The sequence below is a fragment of the Myotis davidii genome, unplaced genomic scaffold (genome assembly GCF_000327345.1).
Source record: "Myotis davidii unplaced genomic scaffold, ASM32734v1 scaffold238, whole genome shotgun sequence".
In the NCBI taxonomy this organism is placed as follows: Eukaryota; Metazoa; Chordata; class Mammalia; order Chiroptera; family Vespertilionidae; genus Myotis; species Myotis davidii.
In genome coordinates, this window is record NW_006293779.1 from 11,410,233 (window position 1) to 11,437,890 (window position 27,658).

General features: G+C 36.1%; 1 protein-coding gene across 1 annotated transcript in view; it reads left to right on the plus strand.

Annotated features, from left to right (window-relative positions):
* SMC6 (structural maintenance of chromosomes 6) overlaps positions 1-27,117 on the plus strand; it is a 55,989-nt gene extending 28,872 nt beyond the window's left edge. The window contains exons 16-27 of the mRNA XM_006767560.2: positions 2,271-2,385; positions 3,561-3,721; positions 5,352-5,487; positions 6,339-6,419; positions 7,723-7,893; positions 12,193-12,330; positions 13,343-13,488; positions 16,649-16,774; positions 18,576-18,681; positions 22,328-22,480; positions 24,957-25,054; positions 26,594-27,117. Of these exons, the coding sequence (XP_006767623.1) occupies positions 2,271-2,385; positions 3,561-3,721; positions 5,352-5,487; positions 6,339-6,419; positions 7,723-7,893; positions 12,193-12,330; positions 13,343-13,488; positions 16,649-16,774; positions 18,576-18,681; positions 22,328-22,480; positions 24,957-25,054; positions 26,594-26,708 (1,546 nt within the window). The 3' untranslated portion in view covers positions 26,709-27,117. The remainder of the gene's footprint in view (positions 1-2,270; positions 2,386-3,560; positions 3,722-5,351; positions 5,488-6,338; positions 6,420-7,722; positions 7,894-12,192; positions 12,331-13,342; positions 13,489-16,648; positions 16,775-18,575; positions 18,682-22,327; positions 22,481-24,956; positions 25,055-26,593) is intronic.
* The last annotated feature ends 541 nt before the right edge of the window (positions 27,118-27,658 follow it).

Below are 27,658 nucleotides of genomic sequence, written 5' to 3' on the forward strand. Positions count from 1 at the left end.
TGAGTCGCAGTGTGTTTTTCTTTCCTTCTAGTTGTAGAATTTAGACTCAGCCAGCCTTCCTGTGGTTCTGGATGATGTCCGTATTGTGTTTTTGAGGTATTATTCAATTGTTGTGAGAGGCAGCAATTTCCCGGTGTTTATCTCTGACGCAATCTTAGTTTCTCCTAATTTATTCTTTGTCAGCTTTGGTAAAATTGGATTACAAGGTATAGTTGCGGTTGAGATAAGGGAGTAAATAAATGTTAGGAGGTAGGATAGTGAAGAAATCAGAGGAGAGAGGAAAATGATTGGTCTTCTAACTGATGAGTTTGCTAATTGCCTTCTAGGCAAATAGAATTTTATGTGCAAATTGCATGGAAGCATGACATCATAAATTACTCTGCAAAAATAGCATTTGCATTATAGAAGTAAGGAGCAGATTAAAAGATATTTAGGACAAAATAACACATGTTACTTCAATATAAGAGAAAGAAGAATTGAGGATCACTGCTAGGTTTTTGGCTGGAGTGACTACCTAACAGATGTGCCAACAATTGATTTAGGAAAAATATAAGAAAAAAGTGGACTTGTCAAAAGTAGTTAAGTTCTGTATTAGAATTGTTGATTTTGGGCTTTTATACTAGAAAGTAGAGGCCCGGTGCACTGATTCATGCACTGGTGGGGTCCCTCGGTCTGGCCTGCAGGGATCAGGCCAAAACCAGCTCTCTGACGTCCCCCTGAGGAGTCCTGGATTGTGAGGGGGCATAGGCCAGGCCAAGGACTCCATCAGTGCATGATTGGGGTATGGGAGGGACCGCAGGAGGGCTCCAGGGCATGTCCGGCCCGTCTTGCCCAGTCCCGATCTGCCGTACCCCAGCAGCAAGCTAACCTACCTGTCAGAGCATCTGCCCCTGGTAGTCAGTGCACATCATAGTGACTGGTCGGACACTTAGTATATTAGGCTTTTATTATATAGGATAAAGATTGGGAGTTAAGAGTAAGTGTTTCTATGTTTCTTTTTCTGCATGGGAATTTTACCTTAAGTTGATTTCTAGACATTGTTCATGTGCTTCGGAGATTCCATAAAGAGCTGTGATTGTTTTCCTTAATGATCCCTGGTTTCTTAAACCCCATAAAAGCGAAATTTCAGTTGTGCTACCAGACAACATTCCTGTGGTAAAAAATGACCCCTGACAGGTTAGTTGCAACTGAAGTTGGGGAATATAAACATTCAAATTTAATTCGTGTAAAAGCCAATCTCCTGATTTCTACCCTCAAACCTGCTCTTCCTAGAATCTTCTCCATCTTCATTTTTCAGTTGCTTAAGCCAAAAGTAGACTTACAGTTGTCCCTATGGAAAATAATGCAATATTTAATAACTAATAATGCAAGAATAAACTCTGTTTCACATACAACTGTAAGCCTGCTTTTGCCCCACCCTGTATATACAAAGATACTTTCTTTGTTTTAGAATTGTAGGACTAAGAAAGTACTAAGACTACCATGACCATTTCCCCTTTAGATACTCATTGCTTCTGCACCTTCTGTTCTTGGTGTATCCATTCTTCAGTGCTGTTAATAGCACAGATGTTTAAAATTTTAGTTGAAAGAGTGAATGTCTCTTTAGGGAGCCCAAATTATAATTCCTAAGAATATCATTTCTCTCATATCTCCTCTGTGTCCATAATAATCTTCAGTTTTTCTTGTCTCGGTAGTAATATTGTTTCACTTTTTTAGTTAATTGACTTTTATTTTTATGTATGATAGCATGTAAGATTTAAGAAAGGTGTAATTACTGTAACAGGCAGTAGGGCATAGTGTTTAAGAATCTGGGCTCTACAAATGTTGAATCACTGTATTGTACACCTGAGACTAATATAATATCATATGCCAACTCTACTTTATTAAAAAAAGAAGAAGAAGATTCTGGGCTCTAGAACTGAGCTGCCTGGTTTAAATCCTAACCCAGGCATTTAACAAGCTCTGTGACATTGAGGAACTTATTAAAATCTGAAGCTTCTCCTCTGGAAAGAAAAAGGGAGAGAATAGTATCATCTATCTCATTGTTGCTATAGGATTAGATGAGCATATAATATTCTTATAATGGTGCCTATCACATATAAATGTTTGCTAAGTAAACAAATAAACCTAATCAGATATTTTCAAATGTTACCAGATATTTTTCATTATCTTATCATTAGCTATTATCTACTCACCCATTAATATATACGTGGGGATGTTTACATATAATTAAAGTTTGATACTAATCCTTATGTATTTTTGTCTCATAGAGCTGCTTATCATCCAGAGTTCCCAACGGTGCTGACAGCTTTGGAAATAAATAACGCAGTTGTTGCAAATAGCCTGATTGACATGAGAGGGATAGAAACAGTGCTGCTAATCAAAGTAAGACCAGATGCGTGCTGTGTTTGTTTTTTAAAAAATTTCAGAACTGAAGTAGGTTATATAAATCTCTGTTCCCCTCCTACATCATGGAGCTGTTGATGTTTCATCATTGTACATGTACCTCGTAGGAAAATCTATAGTATAATATAGAGCTGGTGGTTTGTGTTTTTTGCTCCAGGGAACTTCATTATTTTCAGCTATTCTTTGTAAAGCAATCTCACAAATGTATATATTTTTTTGATGCATGATGCCATAAATTTTTTTGTTTATGCTTTCTTGATTGCCTGCCAAATTCATTTTTTACTTGCCCTTACAGATACATGTATTATTATCATTCTACTTTTTAAACAAATACTTGACTTGATACTTTATGAATCTCTTTTCTTAAAAATTTGAGTGCTGTAAAATCAATATGTATTCTTTATCTGTATCTGCATTTTTATATACTTGTTTGACTTGATCACCATTTGTGTTTTACCTATTGGAATAAATTTGCTGGAAAGGAATAAGGAAACTTAAAATAGAAAAACGTAATCAAGACAAACGCAATAGATGTCTGTTTTTCTTATTAATGGAAATGAGAAGTAATGGTATTAGTAATCCAAGTGTGTGTGTGCATTGCAAGTGTTGTAATTTTTGTTGGCTTGGCTCTATCATATTTTAGAAGGATATATGAAATAAAACAATGAAATTCTATTGTAAAGGTCTGTGCCTGGAGAGGGTAAGCCTGATTCCCTTTTTATTTCCTCTAAAGCTTAAATATTTCAAGGTTGTTGTCGTTGACTGGAATTTGTTATTCAGTTGCATCATTTCTAGGAAGTCATTTAGAAAAAATAAGATTTGTATTAACTGGTAAAAGTAAATATTTTCATGTGAAGAGTTACTTAGAATTTTTAATTTTAAATGGATAGCAATATTAGAATTTAAAAATAGAACGTATCAGTTTGTCATAAAGCATTATTTGCTGTGCTGATTTGAAGACTTAATAGTTTCAATTCTTTGAATCTTGAAAGTTTTTTTTTAATTTTTTTGTTTAACTTTATGGAATTATTTTACTTGACTGTTTAAATAAAAAATATTTGAATCTTAAAACAATGGCAGAAATTTTGAAATTGTGTGCATCAGAAATGCTTTGGCACAATTTAAGAAATATATTCTTCCTCTGTTGTTTTTAGAGTAATTCTGTAGCTCGTGCAGTTATGCAGTCCCAAAAGCCACCTAAGAATTGCAGGGAAGCTTTTACTGCTGATGGTGATCAAGTTTTTGCAGGACGTTATTACTCATCTGAATATACAAGACCTAAATTCCTAAGCAGAGATGTGGATTCTGAAATAAGGTTGGTATCCAGTGTGGCTTTGCTATATTATTTCTACTGCTTTCTTTGGGGTTCATACATATTTTATTAGGTAGCACATGTTCTTTGTCCTAGTAAAAAATAATTAAAAACTAAGGAGAAACACTCTATGAAAATACGTAACAGAATTTGTCCTACCCTGAAAAAGGGAAGTTATAAAATTTAGCCATTTTGTTTATGTAAATTATGTTGATTCTTTTTTTAAAATTATTTTTTAATATATATCTTATTGACTTTTTACAGAGAGGAAGGGGGAGGGATAGAGAGTTAGAAACATCGATGAGAGAGAAACATTGATCAGCTGCCTCCTGCACACTCCCTACTGGGGATGTGCCCACAACCAAGGTATATGCTCTTGACCAGAATCGAACCTGGGACCTTTTAGTCTGCAGGCCGACGCTCTATCCACTGAGCCAAACCGGCTAGGCCAATTATGTTGATTCTTTAAATTTATTCTAAATATTCAGGAAAATGTTTAATAACAATATTGTTTATTGGTTTTATTTTTGGTTTAGGCTCTTAGTTTCAAATTTTATTTACTTGGTAAATTTTTATTGTTTTAGCAAAATTACTGTTTGTTAATAAATGTATAGATTTATATATGATAAACATTTCTTATTAAATCCTGAGGAGCCATCTTAAATTTTTGCATCAGGCCCCATTTTTATGAGAAATACCATAATTATTCTTCTTTCCTCATTTTTATTCATTTATCATTTATTCAGCTGACTTTTTTTTTAATTTTGAGAATTCCAGTAAGGTAGCACATTTATAATATTTATCAAATTTAAGTTGCTGTGTTATTTAATATATCAGTAAGGGAGAAAAAAGCTGCTAATAGAACCATGGACTAAAAGATTATTTCAGAGAGGTGAAAACGTGGGAAATATGCATCTTATTGAAATATGGCACACTCTCTCTCAGAGAAGTTTTTCTTAACTGCAAAGGTGGTTCACTTCCACCAGGCATTCACCTCTGGGGGACAGGTACTGTGGTCAGGCAGGAAAAGGTCATTTCTGAAGACAGTGAATGCCGGCCAGATCTTTATGGTTTTGGCATTTGCTTGCTTTATTCTCCATCCCTTTTCATTGTCCTCCTTTCATTCACTTTAATTCCTCACGCATTCATAGCAGTGATAGCTTACTCACCAACAGTGAGTGTTGAGCTGCCGATTTTATCTTTTCACCCCTCGGTGCCTTTGTGCAGTTCTTCCCATCCTCTCCTCTAGTTGGTCCCACTGTTGAAAACTTCACAGAATACAATTGCCATGTCTCCCATAGTCTGATTTTCCGTGGTACTATGGACGTATAGTGTCCTGTTCGTATTTTGATGTTATGGTTTATTTCCTGAGTCTTTTTTGTTTGAGTTATTCATGTCTTAATTCTATCTCTACCTCTACTTATCACTATGCACAAAGTCCGCCACACAGAAATCATATCATAAATGCCTATTAATGAAATAAGTAAAATTTGACTCCAGTCTAGATATTTTTTTGAAATCATTAGGATTTTTACAAATACGCTATTAAAAATTAGTTTTTCTTTGTAAAGATCTAAAGTATTTGTAATATTCAGAAATAGTTTTAAATTATTTTTTATCCTTCTCTATCCAGTGAATTGGAGGATGAGGTTGAAAATAAGAAGGCCCAGATATTAAATTTTCAGCAACATTTGTCTGCCCTTGAAAAGGATATTAAACGCAATGAAGAATTTCTTAGAAGGTACCAACTACGATATAAAGAATTAAAGGTAAAAAAATATATGCATCATTTTGTTTTCTCATCTTGTCACTTCTAAGCTGTTTTTAAAATTCTACCATTTATTTAGTTAAGCCCCTTTATAGTCTTAAAAGAGCTTTTTACATATGTGGGTTTTATCTATCAGTATTTACGTTGTTAAAAATTAAAACAAAATTTAACTGTATTTATTAGTTCACTTAAAAATTATAAACTCATTGTTTGTTAACATACTAACATTTTTATGAAAAATAACTTTTCCAAATACCAAAGCTATTTAGTGAGAAGATTGACATTTTTATATTTTTGTAGTAAATTTGTATTTCTGGCTTAATAAAACTCAACTGAATTATCAAGTCACCTTCTGCAATCAATCTGTTGCAATAAGTACACGTCACCGAGTTATAAACCTCCTGAGCACTTATGAGAAATAATAGTAAAAACGGTGAATAATGTCTAAGTGTTTTTATGAGAATAGTTTTGACCTCATGAATCTCTGCAAGAGTTTCAGAGGCATCCAGGCAGTACTTGAATTGTACTAGTAAGACCCCTGGATTAGAATAATCTTTCCACAAGTTGAGTCTGGATATTTTAGAATATTTTCTCTATGAATTCAACATTATCATCATTTTAAATGCAAAGATGGAGTACTTACATCTTTTTTGTGTGGGAATGGGTCACCAGTGAGGGTAATACGGCAAACTTGGTAATATAACTTACTTTGGTTCATTTAATACTAATATGTCTCTTTATTAACTACAGAATCCTTTTGTAACACAGAGTAGAACATCATGGATTAATATAGCCTTTATTTTTATTTTTAATTTATTTTTATGTTACTAAAATTAAAATACTTTCTTTCAGATGAAAATAAGAAAAAGTATTTCTGAAATTCAGGAACTTGAGAATATAGAGGAACACCAGTCTGTAGATATTGCAACCTTGGTAAGAGTCTTTTCCTCAAAGTTATAAAGGACAAAACTATCATTTAGCTTAACAGTATCTACTCAGCTTTTTTAAAAATCCTTTTACTTAAGGCTGCTTTCCATGATTGTCTCCATTTACAGGTAAGATAGAAGCTACCTCATGTATAGCCTTCAAGTTCCTTATTGTTTTGTCTGTATAACTTGCATGAATAATAACTGATTTTGTCATCTACTACATGAAGAAAACTTTATCAAAGCTTAATTGTGCTCGTAAAATCAAACAGTGGCACTTTAAACCCTGCTGCCTAGCATAGTATTTTTCAGAGTGAATCAGTATCAATATTAATGGGTACCTTTTAGTCAGTTTCGCTTGTTCTCTTTGCATTGTTTCTTTTCCCCAAGTTAATAGTTTTCATTTTAATTGACCACATATTTGTTACACTGTATTTTTTTCAGGCGGCTGTTTATGATATTCAGCTTAGCTTTTCTGAATTACAGTAAACAATGGATTAGATAGCTTGCAGAATCTTGTTAAAAGAAGTATTACTTAGTGTCTGTACTGTACGTCATATAAACTGCTGAGGGATATACAGCATGTGGAACTCTACTCGAATGAGAATTTGTCTTCATTTTTTATTAGTAATCTTGTTTCCCACATTTTATTTGTCTGCTTTAACTCCTTTTATTGATAGATTAAGTTTCTTTTATATATTTTTTTTATTGATTTCAGAGAGGAAAAGGAGAGGGAGAGAGAGAGAAACATCAGTGATGAGAGAGAATCATTGATTGGCTGCCTCCTGCACGCCCCTTACTGGGGATCTTGCCCGCAACCCCGGACATGTGCCCTTGACTGGAATCGAACCCAGGACCATTCAGTCCACGGGCCAATGTGTTATCCACTGAGAAAACTGGCTAGGGTGATAGACTAAGTTTCTTGAAGATATGTAATATGTCTTGTTTATTTTTGTTTACTCCACATCTAACACATTGTCTGGCACAAGGTAGATATTTATACCAGTATGTACTGCATTGTGAAAGAAAAGTAAGTGGGTAGAATAAAAGTTATTCCTTTTGATTATGACCTCAAGCACAATATAGTTTTAACTTATGTCCTAAATAGTATCTCTTACTATTTTGAACCTGTTTCCTTCTTCCTAATTTGCTTTTGAGAGTGTGAAAATGCCCTAGTAGTCTTTGAATTTGTCTTTTATCTGATTTGCCTATAGCGTGTAGTGTCTTCTCTCTTAGAATTGTTTGTACTACTTTTCTATCTGATAACAAAGCATTTTAATTAACTCCATATGCTCTGTAAATGTAATCAGGAAGATGAAGCTCAGGAAAACAAAATGAAAATGAAAATGGTTGAGAAAAGTATGGAACAACAAAAAGACAATATGGAATACCTTAAAAGTCTGAAAGTAGAAGCAGAAAACAAGTATGATGCGATTAAACTGAAAGTTAACCAGCTAGCAGAGCTAGCAGATCCACTTAAGGTATGTATTATTGTTATTCTATGATATATGTATCTTAGGTGTTAACTTTATATCTACAGTGTACTCACTAGATATTATGCTAACATAATTTATGTTTAAATGTTAATATAACCACGTAAAAATAGGATGTAAACCAAATTTTCATCCTTAGATCAATTAGAATAAAATGCTTCTGCTCATGCTTTTATAAGAATAAATTGGCAAGTTTTTGTCCCAGAAGATTATAGCTCCCCGCCCTCTTTATTTTCTGATTTATTTATTTATTTATTAATTTTAATTTTTTTTTTTTAGAGCTAGAGCCAGGGACATCTTGTCTGTCTGCACTCTTTCTGTGCTTGCCTGTTCTGTTGTCCCACTTTCCTTCAATAACTCAAGCCAACTTTTAATAAAGTGTTACTCAGTTCCTGCTTATTGGCATGTCCCAGTTACGTTCCAGCTTGAATTCAGTTTATTTTTTTTAACACATGCTTTTTAAAACCAAATTTAGGAAAACAATTATTCAGCAATTAAATTGTGTAAATTTTTCCAAGTTGTTTATTAGGTTAGTTATTAATATTTTATTGTCATCATTTTTATGAATAGCTCAATTATTTTCAGGACTTTCATTTATAAGACACTGGGAAGAATGAATAGGATATTTTCAGAGGGGTGGGGTATCTGAGATATCACGCTAACATATCCTTTTCTTTTTCCAGGAAAATTAATTGCCCTCTGTATATTAAAATGTGTTTAGATATTTTTAAAGTTTAAGAGAATTTGCATGCATAAAAATTTTTATTGTAATTTTGTTTATTAAAAAATTTTAAAAATGTAATAAAGAGTTGAGAGAATAGTAGAGGAATTTAGAGGTTTTGCTGCATAGAAATAGCTTCCCCCTATTTGTGGTAGATTTCTCTGTAGTTACTATCCCTGGAGCTGAGATTTCTGTCTGCCATTATAACCTAAGATGGATTCATTGAGGTGGGCAAAGGGGGATTGAGAATGGAAAGAGACTTTGGGGTGATAGGTGCATGATTCAGTGTGCAGGTGATATTTGATTGGGTTGTACACTTGAAACCTGTATGGTTTTGTGAACCAATGTCACCCCAATAAATTCAATAAAAAATAAATAAAATTATGACTGAGAAAATGAGAAAAAAGAAAATAGACTAACAAGAATATATAGTTTAAATATTAAATTGCAAAGTTGTGAGGAAGGAAAATGTACTAAAGGTAACACTGAGAAATACAAATAAGAAAGTAGTTACCACAGGAAATAAGAATTAAGAAGATAAAGCCTAAGACAAAAAAGAAAATGAAATTCCTTTTTAAAAGAAGAAAAAGAATAAAATAAATATGAAAATTATCAAGAATAGACAAGGTAGAATTCAGAGAAATAAATTCAGGAATTAGAGCAGTAAAATTACAACAAAGGTAAGGTTAAAATATTTTTTTTAATGGGTGAAGGATTGAACAGAGTGACAAAATCAAAATGATGAAATATGGTAAAATGATATAGGAAAAGAAAGCACCTAAATTATCCCAGAAGACTTAAAATTAAAAACAAGAAATGATGAAGAGTAAGCTGTGTTCTGTTCTTTTAGGGACCTCTAAGCTAAAGCAACTCCTGGAATTGGGAGTCCATAAGTAAGTCCGAGAGCAGAAAAATATGGGCAGAAGGCAGTAAGAACTCTTGGTCTTAGCTCTTTGCCTTGGCTGCAAATAACTGAAAGCTAGGAGGTGAGTCCTTCAGTTAACCTGCATGCAAACAGCTAGTAGCCAGGAGGTTTTCCTTCACAGTGTCACACCACATAGCCGTCAGTAACAAGAGGACCAAGAGGATTTGGCTAACAAAATAATTCCTGAGAAACTGCAGTCACTTGTTAAACATTAGCAGCTTCTAGACATAATGCTTGCTGTTAGGACATTTGTTCATTTTGTGAGAGGGGTGGTAAAGAGTAGAATACTCTGTTTAAACATGCAGTCGTTGAAATCTTGGCATGGGGAATACTTTTCTCACAAGATTTCATGTTTTATAGTTTTTTAAAACCTCATAATGAACGTAGGTTTAAATGAAACAAGAAGCAATCTTTCTGATGGTGCTGAATAAAATTCTTTGTTTAGGCATCTAAGAGAATAAGGTTTTTCAATGATTCTGTCCTTTCTAGCATCTTAGTCTATTTTCTAAAGGCTGTAACTTCTTGCAGGTGGAAACTCTACAGCAAGCATGTCAAACTGAAAGGCTAACGACATGGGCCAAATAAATGAGGCCAAGGGCCGCGAGTTTGACATGCTTACTCTACAGGTTAAGGGCTGCATCATAGTTTCATTTTAGACCTATCCCATCCTAGGCCTCACCCCCAAACCAAGATGAATGTATTAATTTGCTTTTATTATCTCTAGTTCTTCATTTCGCCATCAAATTAAATGAAATTAAAAGAAATGCTCTCTTGGTTTCCTTTTAGTTTTAAATCTCATAGTACCCAGGACATATATTTATTAAATATACAAGGACAAATCAGACAGCCATGGTAAATGCTGAGAAAGGGATATTAACATCTGTAGGTCTTTTCCTATTATTTTACGCTGTAGGTCTTTCCCTTTCTCAGGTTGCTAGGAGGGAAGATTAACCAGCACAAATGTGTCCTTGTGTGTTTTAGCCCTTCTGTTCCCTAACACTGAACTGATTCCCTACAGCAAATGGGGCCTATTTATTTTGACAGCTTCTACCAAAAATGATTAGAAAACTTAGTTCTGTTTTTAGAAGACAAGCATTCTGTTGCATAAACTGTTCCCATTCCTAATTGTAATCTCTCCTGCTACACACATTGCACCCAGTTTCTTTTATTGTTTGAAATATAACGTCAGTTTATTTTCATCCCTCATGTAACAATGATTTTAATAGAACTCTTTTATAAAAGCTATATGTTATCAAATGTCTATCATGGTGATATTTCCATTAATATGAACAAGCTGTAATAAATTGTATTCTTAGGTTAGAAAATAGCCCAATTCCTCCATTATGCGAGGTAAATATTTTCCATGTTTAGATACCTCTTCCTTTTGCGGATACCTCCATATATTGTCCCGTGTGATGCTGTTATTGCTGCTCTGGTTGGTATTTGTTTCTTTCTCTGTTTATAACTAACTCTTGAGACTGAACATGATAATCATAGTGTCAATGAGCAATGCTAGGCTCAAAAAACAAGCAAACAAATTAAAATATAACGTGGTAGTTCTTAAATCAGCCTTTTGAAAACAGTGTTATTGAGATATAAGTGACATGCATTAAATACACATTTAAGTGTATGAGTTCATAAATTTTGACATGTATATACCTGTAAAACCTCACAATCAGAAAAAAGAACAATCCTTCATGCTCAAAGTTTCCTCGTGCCCCTTTGTAATCTGTCCCTCTCTGTGCCCTGCCCCTTGTCCCCAGACAGCCATCAGTCTGCTTTCTATACTGTAGCCTGCACATTTTCTAGAATTACATGCAATGGAATCACACATTATATACTCTCACTTTTTTGTGATCTGACCTTTTTCAGAACCTAACATACTGTCTAGCACATAATGTATACACTGTTTATAGTTTGAGAGAAAAAGTGAGTGAATGGAATACAAGTTACTCTTTCTGATTATTGTAATCATCTGTATTTTTACCTGAATCAATAATTCATTTCTTCTTATTACCAAGTAGCATTCCATTGTGTTTGATATACCACAATTTGTTTCATTTACTGATTGATGGACATGGGTTTCCAGGTTGGGGCTATTACAAAGAAAGCTGCTCTAAACGTTTGTATATCAAACCAAAAGAACAAGCCCTCTGAGATTCTAAACTTATTTTGGTGCTTCTTAAATCAAGAGCTATTTAAAAGATTGAGATTCAGGGATTCTAGACCTAAAATAAAATATCCAGACGTAGAGTCTAGAAGTCTATATATTTTCTAAAAATATCCACATCAGTGGTAATATAGATCATTATTTGAGAAGCCACCATAATGAATGTCTTTATGCATATGTCATCCAAGCTTTCACCAGGCTAATGTGGCTTCCCACCAAACTATGCTGTTTACTAAAATAAAGTTGAAAGCACCATATATATGGAGACTTCATATAAAAGTTTAAATATAATCATGTGACCCCTCATTTCTATTCAGACACATCCGGTATGAACTCTAACATTTGTGTCTTGAAGCAACATAGTCCTATCCACTTTATGGAGTTGTCAGTTAGTTTTATAGCTACGCTGGTAATTAAAAAAACAAACAAACAATGTTTGCTTTAGAAATTATTTTGGCTTTCTTCAAACAGGATGAATTAAACATTGCTGATTCTGAAGTAGATACCCAAAAACGAGGGAAGCGGCATTATGAAGAAAAACAAAAAGAACACTTGAATACTTTAAATAAAAAGAAACGAGAACTGGATATGAAAGAAAAAGAACTAGAGGTTATCATTTTTATTTTACGTTTTTGTTTACAACCTTAGTACTAATTCCCAAAGTGCGTTTTTCTTAATATCCTGTTTTCAAACATACACAAGTTGTCGGATGAGTATCTGTTTCCTATAAAGTAACAGCTGTTTTGGTGACTCAAGAGAAGGAGGCTTAGGGACTCTCTGAGTGTGGGGACTTTATAGACCAACACGAAGACTTCAGACAGGACTGCGACCGTCTGGCGTCTGAAAGGGAATGGCACTCCCTCTAAGCTAATCTAGCTCCTTACAGGCCTAGTGTGGCAAGTAGATAGCAGCTTTATGCCAGAAAATCCATCCCTGCCTCTGAGTAGTTGGGGCCGGCCTTGGCTGTGCTGGGCTGGGCTGTGCTGGGCTGCAATTCCACTCCTGCTTGCTGGACACCCCTGCTGACAGCTGTGAGCAGCAGCCCTGTTTTTGGAGAAAGCAGCCTGGAACCTGGGTCTAACTAGAAGAGATGGATCTCAGCTTTGCCTTTATGTATCTTGGGAAAGGACTGAGACTCTAATCCATTGCCTTACTTATTCAAGACTTAAACCAAATGTAAATACGAAATAAGTACTATGTGTGCAAGTGCTTTGAGTTTTTTAATATTTTATAAACATGAGGGTCTTTTTGTTTGCATTTCAATACTATTTGGTGTTCAGAGTCCATCCTAAAATACACAGAAAGCTATGTCTGACCTCAGTGCCCTGCATGCCCAACTTTTCATAACTGCTACTTGAAATTTGTTTCATTAGGAACTTACGGAGGTCTTACAAATTATTAAAGATGTGAACAGTAGTGTAATTTTCTCTTGAAGATTTATAGTGACTGTACTATATTCTCAATATAAAGCTTAGAGAAATAACATTGATACCAAATGCATTCAAAATACATTGTGTAAACATAAGTTTAGAATTTTACTTTGCCTATTTTGGCATTAGTAGTACAATCAATTGTTATCTCAAAGAAGAGTTTTAATGACATTAAAAATCTCTTGTCTTAGGAGAAAATGTCACAAGCAAGACAAATCTGCCCAGAACGGATAGAAGTGAAAAAGTCCGCATCGATTCTAGATAAAGAAATTAATAGATTAAGACAAAAGATCCAGGCAGAACATGCTAGTCATGGAGATCGAGAAGAAATAATGAGGTAAGTGGTTGGTAGCTTTTCTACTTGATTATGTTATCCATATATATTATCAATACAAAAAATAAATGTTTAAATATAAATCTTAAATTTGGATTAAATATTGCCATAGCATATAGTTTATAGCTAAACTAGTCTTTCATATGTGTATGTTAATAATAAACTAACTTTGCCTTGGCCAGGTTGTTCAATTGGTTGGAGCATCATCCCACACACCAAAAATTGTTTTGGGTTCAATCCCCAGTTGGGGCATGTATGGGAGGCAACTGATCAATGTTTCTCATATCGATGTTTCTCCCCCTCTCTCTCTCTCTCTCTCCTGTCTCTCTCTCAAAGTCAATAAAAAAATAATATAAACTAACTTTTTTCTTTTGAATTATTACAGAATATTTGCGTATAAATGTTATCTTTATACCTATAAGGTTCATATAGACATGAAATTATTCAGCTTCACAAGTAATCAAAGAAATGCAAATCAGAATAATTAGAAGCCATTTTCACATACATGAAGATGGAAAAAACTTCATGTCAGTTAGATCTCAGTGAAATGGATGTTTTTATACTAAGTAAAAATGGAAGCTCCAATGTAGTTAGAGCACAGGTTCTGAAGCAAAAGTACCTCGGTTTGAATTGCGCTTTTATTATCTTATGGCTTCAGCAGATTATCCAGTGTCTCTGAACCTTAAATTTTCTCATCTGTAAAATAGATGTAATTATAGTATTCCCCTTAAAGGGTTATTGTGAGGATTAAATGAGATCATAGTAGACAGAATATATAGGATACATAGTATGTTAAATATTAGTGTTTCTGAACAACATTAAGGCAGTTTATGTCAAATGCCCTCAAAAATTTGTTTGGCCAAGTAATTTTGTTGTTATAATCCAAAATGAGAAAAATAATTTTTGCTTGGATATATTTATTATTTATAACAGTGAAAAATTAGAACCATGTGCAACTATAGGATGATGATTAAATTGTAGTAGAAGATCGTAACTATGCACTTTTGAAGAACTTTTCCTATTTAAGAAAAGGCTGGAGACGGGAGCTATCTCAATTCTATTTTCAAAAGCATTGGAAAACAAAAATAGTAAAGTTTTTCTTTAAAATAGTTTTAAAAAAATACAATGTAAAAAGACCCCCCCAAAATTTTCTTCCTCTTTTTACTTTTTTTTCTTTTATCTTATTAAATGTGCTCTCAGTGTTTCTATATGCAAATGTAAGGTAATGTGACTGCTTTTTATCCTTTCAGCTATAAAAGATAGCACATTATATAAACTCTTTTACAGATTATTTTCTTTGATTTAATGATATACAGTGTTTTGGATATTTTTTTTATTGTTTTAGAGTATTCAACCACCTATTGATGGATAGTTGAATTTTTTAATTGAATCTTTTGCTATTATATATAGTGGTACATAATAAGTAATTTTGTGCATGTGTCATGTTATTCAGGTTTATTTTGTGTGTGTGTGTATGTGTGTGTGGTTTTTTGGTTTTGTTTTTTTAGGAAAAAATTTCATTTTGACAGATTCCCCTTTCTGGGGATTATATTTAATTTGCATTCCCATCAGCAGTGTATTAGAGGGCTTGTTCCCAATAGTCTAAACAGTGTGATCATCTTGTATGGTTTTTGCTGATGGATAGATTTCCCCCCCCAAAAAAACAAACCTTGTTATAATTTTTATTTGCATTTCACTTATATTAAGTGTTAGTGAACATTTTTTTTCTTGTCTTAACAACTGTTTATTTTTTGTTCTGTGCACTTTTTATGTATTTTTTCATTGTCCTGTGGATAATTTGGGTGTAAGGTGAGGAATGTATTTTATCTTTTTCCAAATGGCCCTGTAGCCATTTGAAAAGTTGTTTGTCCTCAAATTGTTTCCTTAAGAATGGCTACATGAATGATATTTTTGCATATTCATAATTATTTGTCTTAACTTTGAATTGAAGACTAGTTTACCCTAATGTAAAATCCCCTGTCTCTTGAGTATCTGTGATAGTCTACGAAGTCCTGTAGCTTGTCCAGAATGTCAGACTCCGTGATCCTTTCACTTGGTACACATCGTGCTTTTTCAGTCTGCAGATTCAAGTCTTATTTATTAAACGTTTTCTTGTGTTTTACTTTTTAAAATATTTTCTGTTCTGTTCAGTTTTCTTTTTGAGGTCTCCATCCTATATAATAAAAGGCTAATATGCAAATAAACCAAACTGCAGAACGACTGATCACTATGACTCACACCGACCACCAGGGGGCAGACACTCAGCGCAGGAGCTGCCCCCTGGTGGTCAGTGCACTCCCATGAGGGAGCACCGCTCAGCCGGAAGACGGGCACAGCAGTGGTGGCAGGAGCCTCTGCCACCTCTGCAGCAATGCTAAGGACCCCTTGGGGGAGCGGGTCTAAGCTGGCAGTCAGACATCCCCCTAGGGGTCCCATACTGCAAGAGGGCACAGGCTGGGTTGAGGACGACCCTCTCCCTCCAGCCCCCAGTGCACGAATGTTATACACTGGGCCTCTAGTTTATACATATGTTAGATAGTCTTTGTCTTCTCTATATATTTTGTCCAACCATTTTATATGTTTTCTCCCCAATTTGTTTCCTTTTCTCCTTTCTGTGTTCCTCAGTGTGTTCCCACATTGGTGTCTGTCACTGAGGGAAATATTTATTGTCTTCCAGTGTAATCCCTTTACGTTTAGAAGGTGTATATTCTCTAATATACACTGCCACTCTGGGACCCACTTTCCTCTGTGCTTTTTTTTTTTTTTTAATATATTTTATTGATTTTTTACAGAGAGGAAGGGAGAGAGAGAGAGAGAGTTAGAAACATCATGCCCTTGACCGGAATCGAACCTGGGACCTTTCAGTCCACAAGCCAACGCTCTATCCACTGAGCCAAACCGGTTTCGGCATCCTCTGTGCTTTCTCTGCCTTCTCTAGGGCTGGACTTTGTTCCTGCCCAGCCTGCTAACCACTCTTCCCTGTCAGGGCAGCACCCACTCCTCCTGGTAGTGGATTGTGTTTACAACTCTGTGAAATCTGCTAGTTCTGGGTCCTCAGCACTCCCTGTACTCCCTGGTCTTCCCCATGAAATATATTTGAGATTTTACTTTTTTATGTTTCTTTGAATGGCCTTTATTTACTTAATATTTTGTCATAAAATAGGCAGTACCAAGAAGCAAAAGAAACCTATCTTGATCTGGATACTAAAGTAAAGACTTTAAAAAGGTTTATTAAATTACTGGAAGAAATAATGACCCATAGATTCAAAACATACCAACAATTTAGAAGGTAAGTGCATTAAAAAATATATTATCACATATGCATTTTTTTATTTTTCTTTGTTTCCACTTATCCCTTATAAATATTAAATTAAATTAAAAGAACTTTGCATGATTCAGTTAGTGAAGAGCTGCCAGTGCTTGCCTTGTCAGCTGGTGCTCACCGTCCTATAATTTAATTAGAGAATTATGGATTTGAGTGGGCCTTTATAGCAGCTGTCCAACTTTTCCACTCCATCAGGTATCCATCCTTTCTAGATCATTCACAGGTGGCTGGTCACTGGCTGCTTAAAGTGCCCTTTGAAGGGTAGCTCATTGGTCCTGAGGCAGCCTCTTTCACTCTTGGACATTGCACGTTGTTGAGGGATGCATGTTTTTGACGGGACCTGCTGAGTCAATATTCAGTTGATTTACCCTGATCAACAAGAATGGTGTGGCTTGTAGCTTGATGGATGCTGCTTTGTTACAGCTATCTCCAGAACCTACTGCAGTACCTGAAACAGAGTAGGAACTTGGTATATATTAGTTGCGTGAATTAATACAGGATTAGGGAAACTGGATATTATTAATGTACCCGGAAATGTACAGACTCGCATGGATAAATTGACCCCAATGAAAGTCACAAGCAACAAATAAAGCAGAGGACAGTTTAAAGGTAGGGATAACCCTTGGTGTGCTTGGACCCCAGGCAGCCCTAGTCTTTACACTAACCTTCTGTTTTCCCCAGAAGCAATCCCTCAGTCACATGCTTTTTACCTGCCTTTATACCCCAAACTCTATTAGTCTTAAGAATTTTTTAAAAATGTAACTAGCTCTACCACATACATGGAAATTCAGATGAAGCCATAACAAGAAATAGGCTTTTACATGAGGGACCATATTCCTGAACTAAACTAAAACTTTGTTTCTATTTTATAAGCATATGTTGTTAAGGCTTAAATAGGGTTTATTTTTATCCTTTTGAGGCTGCTTTTAAGTTTTGTTTGGTGGGACCAGAGCAGCCTTTAGTTGAGAACTAATTTTTTTCTACCTGTGATGCAGGTTCTGAGTACTGTACTGATATCTTGTAACTTAACAGGTTTCCACTTGGGCCAGGGGGAATGTGAACTGATGAGTAGAGTACTCAGTGAGACCCGAGGCACCCTCTCCAGGTCCTCTCGAGTTCTCTCAGTGCTGTGGTTTCCTCTGCAGACTCTGCCTTGTGAACCGGAGGCTCCTTGGCCTCCAAGGACTTCCAGTTCCACTTAGTTTTTCACCCTCTCCCCCTTATTCTTCCATAAGTTGTCATTTAAGGCATCCATAGGGCTCAGTGGAATGCCACCTGACAGATAGAGACGGAATGGGGAGTTTGCATTGGGTCAGGCATGGTGTAGCTATGGTAGATACACAGTGACTAGAGGTTGCCCTCCCCCCTCCCCCTTTTTTTTTTGCTGCTACGAAGTTGAGAGGAGACAGGCAGATGAATAGGTCCTTCACCCATTGTCAACACTGCTAGAGTCAGTCCTCGCAAGGAGATGGATGTCTTCTGCATTAGGGTGATGGATCGGTACATCCATATGGACCGGCTCTAATATCAGGAGATATATTCACTGTGAGGTGATATCATTCTGCAGATGTTTGTGGTAAAAATGTAGAGACAAGCAAAATATAAAGATCGGGAGAAAATCACCTAAAATTGCACCTATAAAATGGCCCACCAGTGTTAACATTTTAGCATATTTTTGTCTGGTCTTACATGCTGGTTAAAGATCATGCTGAATACACTTTGTATCTTTATATTCTTCTTAATGTGTCCAATTTTTTATTTCAAGGTGTTTGACTTTACGATGCAAATTGTACTTTGACAACTTATTATCTCAGAGGGCCTATTGTGGAAAAATGAATTTTGACCACAAGAATGAAACTCTTACTATATCAGTAAGTATCTTAACTTTACGTGTTCATTATTAGGAGATGCTTTGTCAAAGTGTTGAACAGTAAATTGACCTTATTGGCTAAAGCTGCTGTTGTAGCTTTTTTAATTAAAAAAAAAAAAAATCTCCCCCATACAACTACATTATTTTCTTCTGATGATAATTAGGAATTTTATTTCAGTGGAAATAAAATTTAGTTACCTTCTCTTTTACTCCATTGGTTTCTTTCTTGAAATTATGTGGGACATTATAGAAGGTCCATTTTCTCTGGTCTCACTATAGGAAGCCAAGAAAGAATTTCTCAAAGAATGTTCTAGCCCATGTAATAATTTGTACTACCTATTTCTGAAGATGTACCTAGATCTGATCTCTCTTGAGAAAGAAAGCTGCCACATTCAACTCTGTGGAGTCTGTCTTTATGTATTCTCTCATAGTCACATGCGTTGAAAGAAGGAGTGCAGGGCAAGAGCAGCTATTCACTCAAATAATTGGAGAAAACTTTCAAATACTCATTTACTACTTCTAGTTGCCATACATTTTATATTCCCATGTTAATACTTAGAATAAGTAATAATTTGCAATACATATATAAAACAAAGGACTCATATCTAAAAATTTTAAATAATAATTACGAAAGAGAATGACAACACGTGTAAAAATGATCAAAAGGCTTAAACAAGAACTTCATAAAGTGTCCAGATGGCAAATAAGCACATGAAAAAGTGTCCAGTATCATTAGTCATCTGAGAAATACAAATTTATATCACAACTTACTATGACATCACCATTGGTGTGGCTAAAATGAACAAGACTGATAATGAATATCTTGTGTTGGTGAGGATATAGACTAAGAACTCTCATTCCCTGCCAGTGGGACTATAACTTGGGAGAACTAATTTGGAAACCCGTCTGCCACTGTCTGTTAAAGCAGTTCCACTCTTCAGAAACTGGCAAAATTCATTTATGTGGTTAAAGTCAAAATAGTGGTTACCTTTTGAGGATTGCTAGTGACAGAGAGAACACAGAGAATTTGCAGAGTTGCGGGGGGGAGGATTAAATGTTACTTCTTATATGTGGTGGTTACTGTGTGTGTGTGTGTGTGTTTGTATAAAAATTATTTGCACTAAACACTTCAGTTTTGTTCCTTACTGTATGTGATTTACACTCTAATAATAATAAGGAGAAGAATAATAAAAAGAGTAAAAGAACAAAGTGTTAGGAGTGTTTGGGTAATTTATCGCCAGAGCTGACTATACAAGACAAGTGCAGCTAGATTTTCTGACGTTGTCACCCCTGTTATTCAGAAGAACATTACTGCTTTAAGAATCTAGTCATCTGCCCTGGCTGGTTTGCTCAGTTGGTTGGAGCATCATCCTATACACCAAAGGGTTTCGGGTTTAATTCCCAGTCAAGGCACACAACTAGGTTGTGGGTTTGATCCCTAGTCAGGGCTCATATGGGAGACAGCTGATCAATGTTTCTCTGTCTCTCCCCCTTTCTCTCTCTTTATAAATAAATAAACAAACAAACAAACATCCTTAGGTGAGTATTAAGGGGAAAAAAAGGAATCTAGTCGTTTTTCAAAAAAAGGGAAATTGATACCAATGTTTCATGATAAGTTAGTAATAGATCAGAAGTAAAATTTAGATCTCCATGATTCATCCAGGGCTTCATTCATTAGATTGATACCAAATGCAGTTTTGGACAAAAGATTACATCCTGTTACTTAGTTCTTTCATATGTGTGTGTTTGTGTGTTTATTTGGTTTGGCTATGTTAATGTTGCTTTTTCATTTGGATTTTCATGGAGGATTCAGATTTACAGATGATATATGTAAAATTTCTGTGTATGTTTAAATTCAGAATATTTTGTAACCCTTAGATGATTAAAAAATAAATGAATGCTCACTTGAGAGCTTCATAATTTTTCAGATAGCAGTTTGGAAAATATGTGAATCCATGTGTGATTAACCTTCATGATGTAGAACTGGTTGGTGCTGCCTTTTCACCTTGTGTAGCATATTTGTGCAAGTGGAATTCTGTCAGAATGAAGGAGTGACTTCTAATGTTCAGTATACTATCTTCTCGGGCAATTGTGACAGTGTGCTGTTCATTTATTAATTGCTAGTTTATTGTTCCCATGAGCCCTTATTTATTAAAGGGGGATTTTTTTTAAAGAGATTTTATGAATTTCAATTCATTGCTGTTACTTTCTTTGGCCGGTCTGAGTCTGTTTAAGTCGGTCCTATGTCTTTTTGACATTCAGTAATTACATTTAAAGCAACATAACCACTAGATGTCACTGGAATTCAAGTAACAAAAGTTATCTTGGCACTTAGAAATGTTTGACAAAAGAAATAAACAAAACAGTCCCATTTACAATAGCATCAAAAACAGTAAAATATTTCGGAGTAAATTTAACGAGGAGGTGAAAGATCTGTCCACTGAAAACTCTAATGTATTGAAGAAAGAAATTGAAGAAAACACAGATAAATGGAAAGATATCCAGTGTTCATGAATTAAAATGTATATACTTTCCAAAGCCTGATTAGATTTAACTCAGTCCCTATCAAGATTCCAATGGCATTGCTTACAGAAGTAGAAAGCACAACCCTAAAATTTGTGTGGAATCGTAAAAGACCCTGAATAGCCAAAGCAATCTTGAGATAAAAGAACAAATCTGGAAGCAGTCACGCCTCTTGATTACTACAACTTTTTACACCGTTTGAAATCTTCTCTAAGAAGAAAACATAGGGAGGAAGCTCCTTGATGTTGGTCTTAGCAATGATTGTTTGGATTTGACACCAGAAGCACAAGCTTTGGGTATATATCCAAAGGAAATGAAATGAAATCACACCTGCACCCCCTCATTGCAGCATTACCTAAATTGGCCTAGACATGGATACAACCTAAGTGTCCACCAAGAGATGAATGTGTAAAGAAAATGTGATATTGTCTCTCTCTCTCTCTCTCTCTCTCTCTCTCTCTCACACACACACACACACGAATATCATTTAACCATAAAAAGGAGAGGAAATTGACATCCAGGCAACAACATGGATGAAGCTCAGGGCATTATGTTAAATAAAGTAAGTCACACAGAGAGAGACAAATACTGTCTGGTATAACTTATGTAGAATCTAAAAGAGCCAAACTTCGTGGAAGCAGTAGAATGGTGGGTGCCAGGTGTAGGGCGTGAAGGAAACAGGTGGTCACGGGGCCCAGGCTATCCAAGATGAGTAGGTTCTTCCCTATGTTGTCTTCTACAAGTTGTATGGTTTCAGGTCTTTAGGGAACTATGAAAGTGCCAGAATCACTAGTTCACAGTGTTTTCGTTACTAACATTGGGCTCACATTGGCATTTTTATCATCAAGCCTTTGGAATTGTGGATGTTAGATCTCATTACAGTGAGAAAATGCTTTCAATTTTTTTCCCCTCACAATAAAACAAAAACCACTGTTATGCATAGCTCATTGTTTTACTCTAAAATATTTTAAATGGAATAGATGTCATTTCCACTTGACTAAATGACTTTAGTCTCTTTTATTATTTTTAACTGTAAACCCATTCTTTCTAATGTGAGGCAGCCTTTTTATAGAGAATTTAATAATGCCTTTCCTACACCTTTTTTTCCCGTTGACTCATTCAAGGTGCAGCCTGGAGAGGGGAACAGAGCGGCTTTCAACGACATGCGAGCCTTATCCGGAGGCGAGCGCTCCTTCTCCACCGTGTGCTTCATTCTCTCTCTGTGGTCCATTGCTGAGTCTCCCTTCAGATGCCTGGATGAGTTTGATGTCTACATGGTAGTGTTACATTTTAAATTTTCCAGTTTGGGGGTGGGGTGGTGGACGTGTGTTTTGTATGGAAGCGATTCTCTCTTTAGTTTTACCCGAACTAGGAAAGCTCCGGCCCCGACATTGCAGTCCGTGTTGGTGGAAGGAAGAACTGAAGAGCTGCGGTTCTCTCCCTGCTACGATGTGGCAGCTCCAGAGACCCGTCCTGATTCCTCCTCTCTCTCCCAGCGGGACCTCCCCCCTCTCCACCAGATGGACCTCCTGTAGCCTCTTCCCTAGTGTATTTCCGTCTTTCATTGTAATAGAAAGTCAAAAGCAGTTAGCTTACGCTTTCCTTCCTTCACAGCCCCTCAGAGAGCAGTTATATATATGACACAAGGGCGTGGGAACACTTGATTTTGAAGTCTAAAACCCAAGATTGAGACCAATTACCCAAATGACTTTGGGCAAAGTAGTTATCCTTTTCAGGCCTCAATATCTTCATCTATAAAATAAAGCTATTAATCTTTCCTGCCTCATCGGGTTATAGTGAGGCTCCCGTGGGGTCTTGCTTGGTGCACATAGTAAGTTCTCCCAAATTATCTCTGAGTCATTCTCTTTACTTACTCATGCCCCGTTCTTTCCTAAATCCACTGCAGTCTTAGTTTAGACTGACTACTCTAGCAAAACTGGTTTAGCCAAATCATAAATGAACTTCCAGTCGTACTTTAATTCTTTTAGTATTTGTCACCACAGGCCTATCCTCCATGTGTCTTCAGAATGTGTCTTCTCACTGGTTTCCACCTCCCTCACATTGCCTCATTATATTTTATATTATTTATTGCATGTACCATTACACTAGTATTTTAACTGTATGTATTTTCCTTTCCGTTGCTGTCCCTCTTATGTCTGAATCTCCCACCAAACTGTAATCTTTTTGAGGTCATATTTCTACCTTCTAATGCCTAGCCCAGTGATGGCAAACCTATGACACGCGAACTCATTTTTTTGGTTGATTTTTCTTTGTTAAATGGCATTTAAGTATATAAAATAAATATCAAAAATATAAATCTTTGTATTACTATGGTTGCAAATATCAAAACATTTCTATATGTGACACGGCACCAGAGTTAAGTTAGGGTTTTTCAAAATTCTGACATGCCGAGCTCAAAAGATTCGCCATCACTGGCCTAGCCCATAGGAAGCATTTAGAAAATGCTTATTCATGAATCAGAATTTATACTTGGTAAGTGCCATGTAATCTTTCAAGTGACACCCTCCCAAAACACATTTGATGATAAGCTAGAAATTCCTCTGAGAATTGGCTTTGAAACTAATTCACAAATCTTAGAAGGCAATTGTTCTTTCATGCATTGTTTTTGTCCCAAATACCATTTTTTTTCTTTTCTACCATTTTACATCTGTCTCCTTTTTCCCCAATTGACACCCACCCCCCATACCATTTTGCAATCCAGTCCTATGACCCATCTTATGTCATATTTAACTCAGGACAACTTCTTTCTCTTTCACAAACTTAGAGGGTCTTAATCAGGATGGCATTTTGCCCCATTAAAATTATTCAGAAAAATGCACCCAGGTTCTGAGAACCAACCCAAAGAAGCAAATATTTTTTTTGGGTGCGTTGACAGCTTTGTTATTAAATGATAGGCCACACCGGGGCGTTGTTTGGAAAGGACAGCATTCCATTTGTGCAAGCTCTGGCTATTTTTGTTCACTTTATGTGAGATTACTTTGCAGATATTCCTGATGGAAGAGTTTGTATCATACGAGCCACTGAGCAGTGTAGGCGGGATGTGGGTCCCCTGTCTGCCTCCAAAGCCCATGTTCTGAGCCAGCAGGCTGCACCGCACACATGGTTTCCAGGAGTCCTTTCAAAATGCATCCTCCATCTGTCTCGGCTTCCACCTCTCAGGTGGGAGGACTGCTTGGATTGTTTTTCTTTTCTGTTATTTAACTCAGAAAATGTAAGCACAGTTTAATTCATTTCATTTCAAAACCTGTTATAACTAAACATTCTTTTTCTATACACCGATGCACTGTTTATATTAAAGATTTGAGAAATTGGTCTGTGAATTCAAATTGGTTCACATTGTACAAATTGTAGAAGATGAAGGGTGCAGGCAGAGTTTTTAAAGCACCTTAGTCATTGAGGGAAAATTTGAGAGACGTAATATGTTTCACTCGTCACTTTTGATACCGTTCTCCTGAGTGACTATTACTGTACCAATTAGATTCATTCTGGAATAGTTAGTTGTGTCTTTGAGGGCTTATAAACACGTTTACTGCAGAAATTACATGGAAGGGAGATGTACTCCGTTGTTTTCCCTGAGAGTTTTGGACATTATCTTCCCTAAGCTTGGCATTAGAGAGAAGGAAATGCATGATTCATGGATAAAAATCCAGGGGGTTGCAGTAGCCGGCAGATTACTGTGTTCCCAGGAATTTGATTAACATGCCGCGACCCTGACTTCTGCTTGTTCTCCAGGACATGGTGAACCGGAGAATCGCAATGGACATGATACTCAAGATGGCAGATTCCCAGCGCTTCAGACAGTTCATCTTGCTTACGCCTCAGAGCATGAGGTAACTTTTAAAAGTCTGCTCTGAATATATGTGTCAAGTGTATAAAATGGGGAGAAGTCTTTTATAATCTCAATTTTTTAAAAATATATTTTTATTGACTTCAGAGAGGGAGGGAGAGGGAGAGAGATAGAAACATCAGTGATGGAGAGAATCACTGACTGGCTGCCTCCTGCACGCCCCCCACTAGGGATTGAGCCCACAACTCGGACATGTGCCCTTGATCAGAATCAAACCCAGGACCCTTCAGTCCATAGGCCAAGGCTCTATCTGCTGAGCGAAACCGGCTAAGGCTATAATCTCAATTTTTTTTTTTTTTTTTTGGTATAGCAAAGGTGGAGATTTATTGAAGAACAAGTACAGACTACCACGTAGGGAGGGGGAAGAGTCCCACAGAACTGACTCCCATGTAGGGAGGGGGAAAAGAGTCCCTATAATCTCAATTTTTAAAGTGCAAATTCTTAAATGACCATTAAAAGGAAAAATTAGCCTCTATACCAGTTCTGGAGATTTAAGATAATTTTCTCTTTGTAGATACTTAAAATTTTGTGTGTATCATCTCCCATAACAGAAGCAGGTTGATTTGAATGTGATTATTGACTTGTTACTGTTTCTATTTTGAATCTGCTCCTCTGTGTTTATTATGACCAACTAGTGCAGCGGTTCTCAACCTGTGGGTCGCGACGCCTTTGGGGGTCGAATGACCCTTGCACAGGGGTCGCCTAAGACCATCGGAAAACACATATTGAATATATAATTACATATTGTTTTTGTGATTAATCGCTAAACTTAATTATGTTCAATTTGTAACAATGAAAATACATCCTGCATATCAGATATTTACATTATGATTCATAACAGTAGTAAAATTACAGTTATGAAGTAGCAACGAAAATAATTTTATGGTTGGGGGTCACCACAACACGAGGAACTGTATTAAAGGGTCACGGCATTAGGAAGGTTTAGAACCACTGAACTAGTGTTGCAGTAGTTGTAGTAATTCCATTTAGACTAAAAAAACGTTCATGATTCCCTGGTCTTGGCTATTTTCCCGGTCAGTTACAAGTGCAGTTACACTCCTTCCTAATAGAGAGCGCTCCTCTACGGCAGTCAGCCTCTGCTGGGTGCCTGCTGGGTACCAGGCTCCCTGTCGCTTAGAACCCATATTCTCTCTCTAAAGTGATCGCTTTGGTGGGCATTTAAATTTGCGACTGGAAATATCAGGTAACCCCTTTCCAGCTAGACAAGAACAAGAGTAAGAAATAGTTGGTATATAAATCTCCCTCATTTTATTTTTCTGCCAAACTGAAAACCCATAGCATTTAGCAGGAAGTTGATTTTTTTAAATGAAAACAAATTATTTCCTTCTTGCAAATCATATTTCTTCTGGAACTTCAGATAGTAGCCATACCCCCCTGCTGTGAATATATGTTAACAGATAACAGCCATTTAGATTTATGTTTTCATGAGAAGGAGGAGAATTTTCTTGTAATGTGAAAACGTTTTCTTGGAAATGTGAGTAATTAATTTTACTTCCTCTAGCTCACTTCCATCAAGTAAGCTGATTAGAATTCTTCGAATGTCTGATCCTGAAAGAGGGCAGATGATACTGCCTTTCCGACCCGTGGGTCAAGAGGAAGAAGAAAATGGAAGTTGATCGTGAAAGCTCTGTAAAGGGAAAAGAATTCAGGACTATTTGATGTAATAAAATGGAACTGAAGATATTCTGAAATAAAAGAGATTCCTTTGTATAGATGACCACAATAAAATATGTAAATAACCTGGAAAACCAGCCACAACCAGCAATTTAAGATTATTCTTACTTTACTTGGAGAAAATCAGTTTCATAGTACTGGTTTTAAATCCATTTACGTTTATTTGTTTGTTTATTTGTTTCATTTTGTTTTATTTTCAACCATCTACTTTTATAGATTCTTTTTCAGAAGTAAAATTTTGTACATATGTATATGTACATATCTGTTTCATTTGGGTTCATTTCTATAGAATTTGTAAGAATGAAAATAAACGTTTTGATTCCCTGATTATATTTAGTCCTGCTTTTCCAGAATATTACATTCTCATCGTTTGTTTCTACTTTATTTATGAAAAGAACCACTCAGTCTAATGGAGAATTTGTTTTCTGTGCGCGTCCCGAATATCCACAGGGCCCACTTCCTTCTGCTGCTGCTTCACGACTCACAATTGTAGGCGTGCGTGCGTGCGTGTGTGCGTGTGTGTGTGTGTGTGTGTGTGTGTGTGTTTTGTCTGTCATAGTGCTGGACACATGGTAGGTCCATGAAGATTGCTATGAAAGCATTGCCCAGAGCCTGACTTAACCAGTTGCCCTTCCAAGGAGCCTCCGCAGCTCCTCAACCCCCCACCACCACCCCACCATCCCCCCACACACACTCTGGGAAGGGAGTCATTAGAGGCACTCACTGACCCTTTCCCATCTCTCCCTGCCCCCACTTTGGACCACCTAGCTCAGGGGTTAAGGACACCAGGATATTCTATTAGCACTTGGGGTGGAAGTTTGGTTTTATCAGTGTTTGTGGTACGGTTTGCTTGCCTCAGTTTCTGTTGAATGGATAAATAAATTATTAGGCA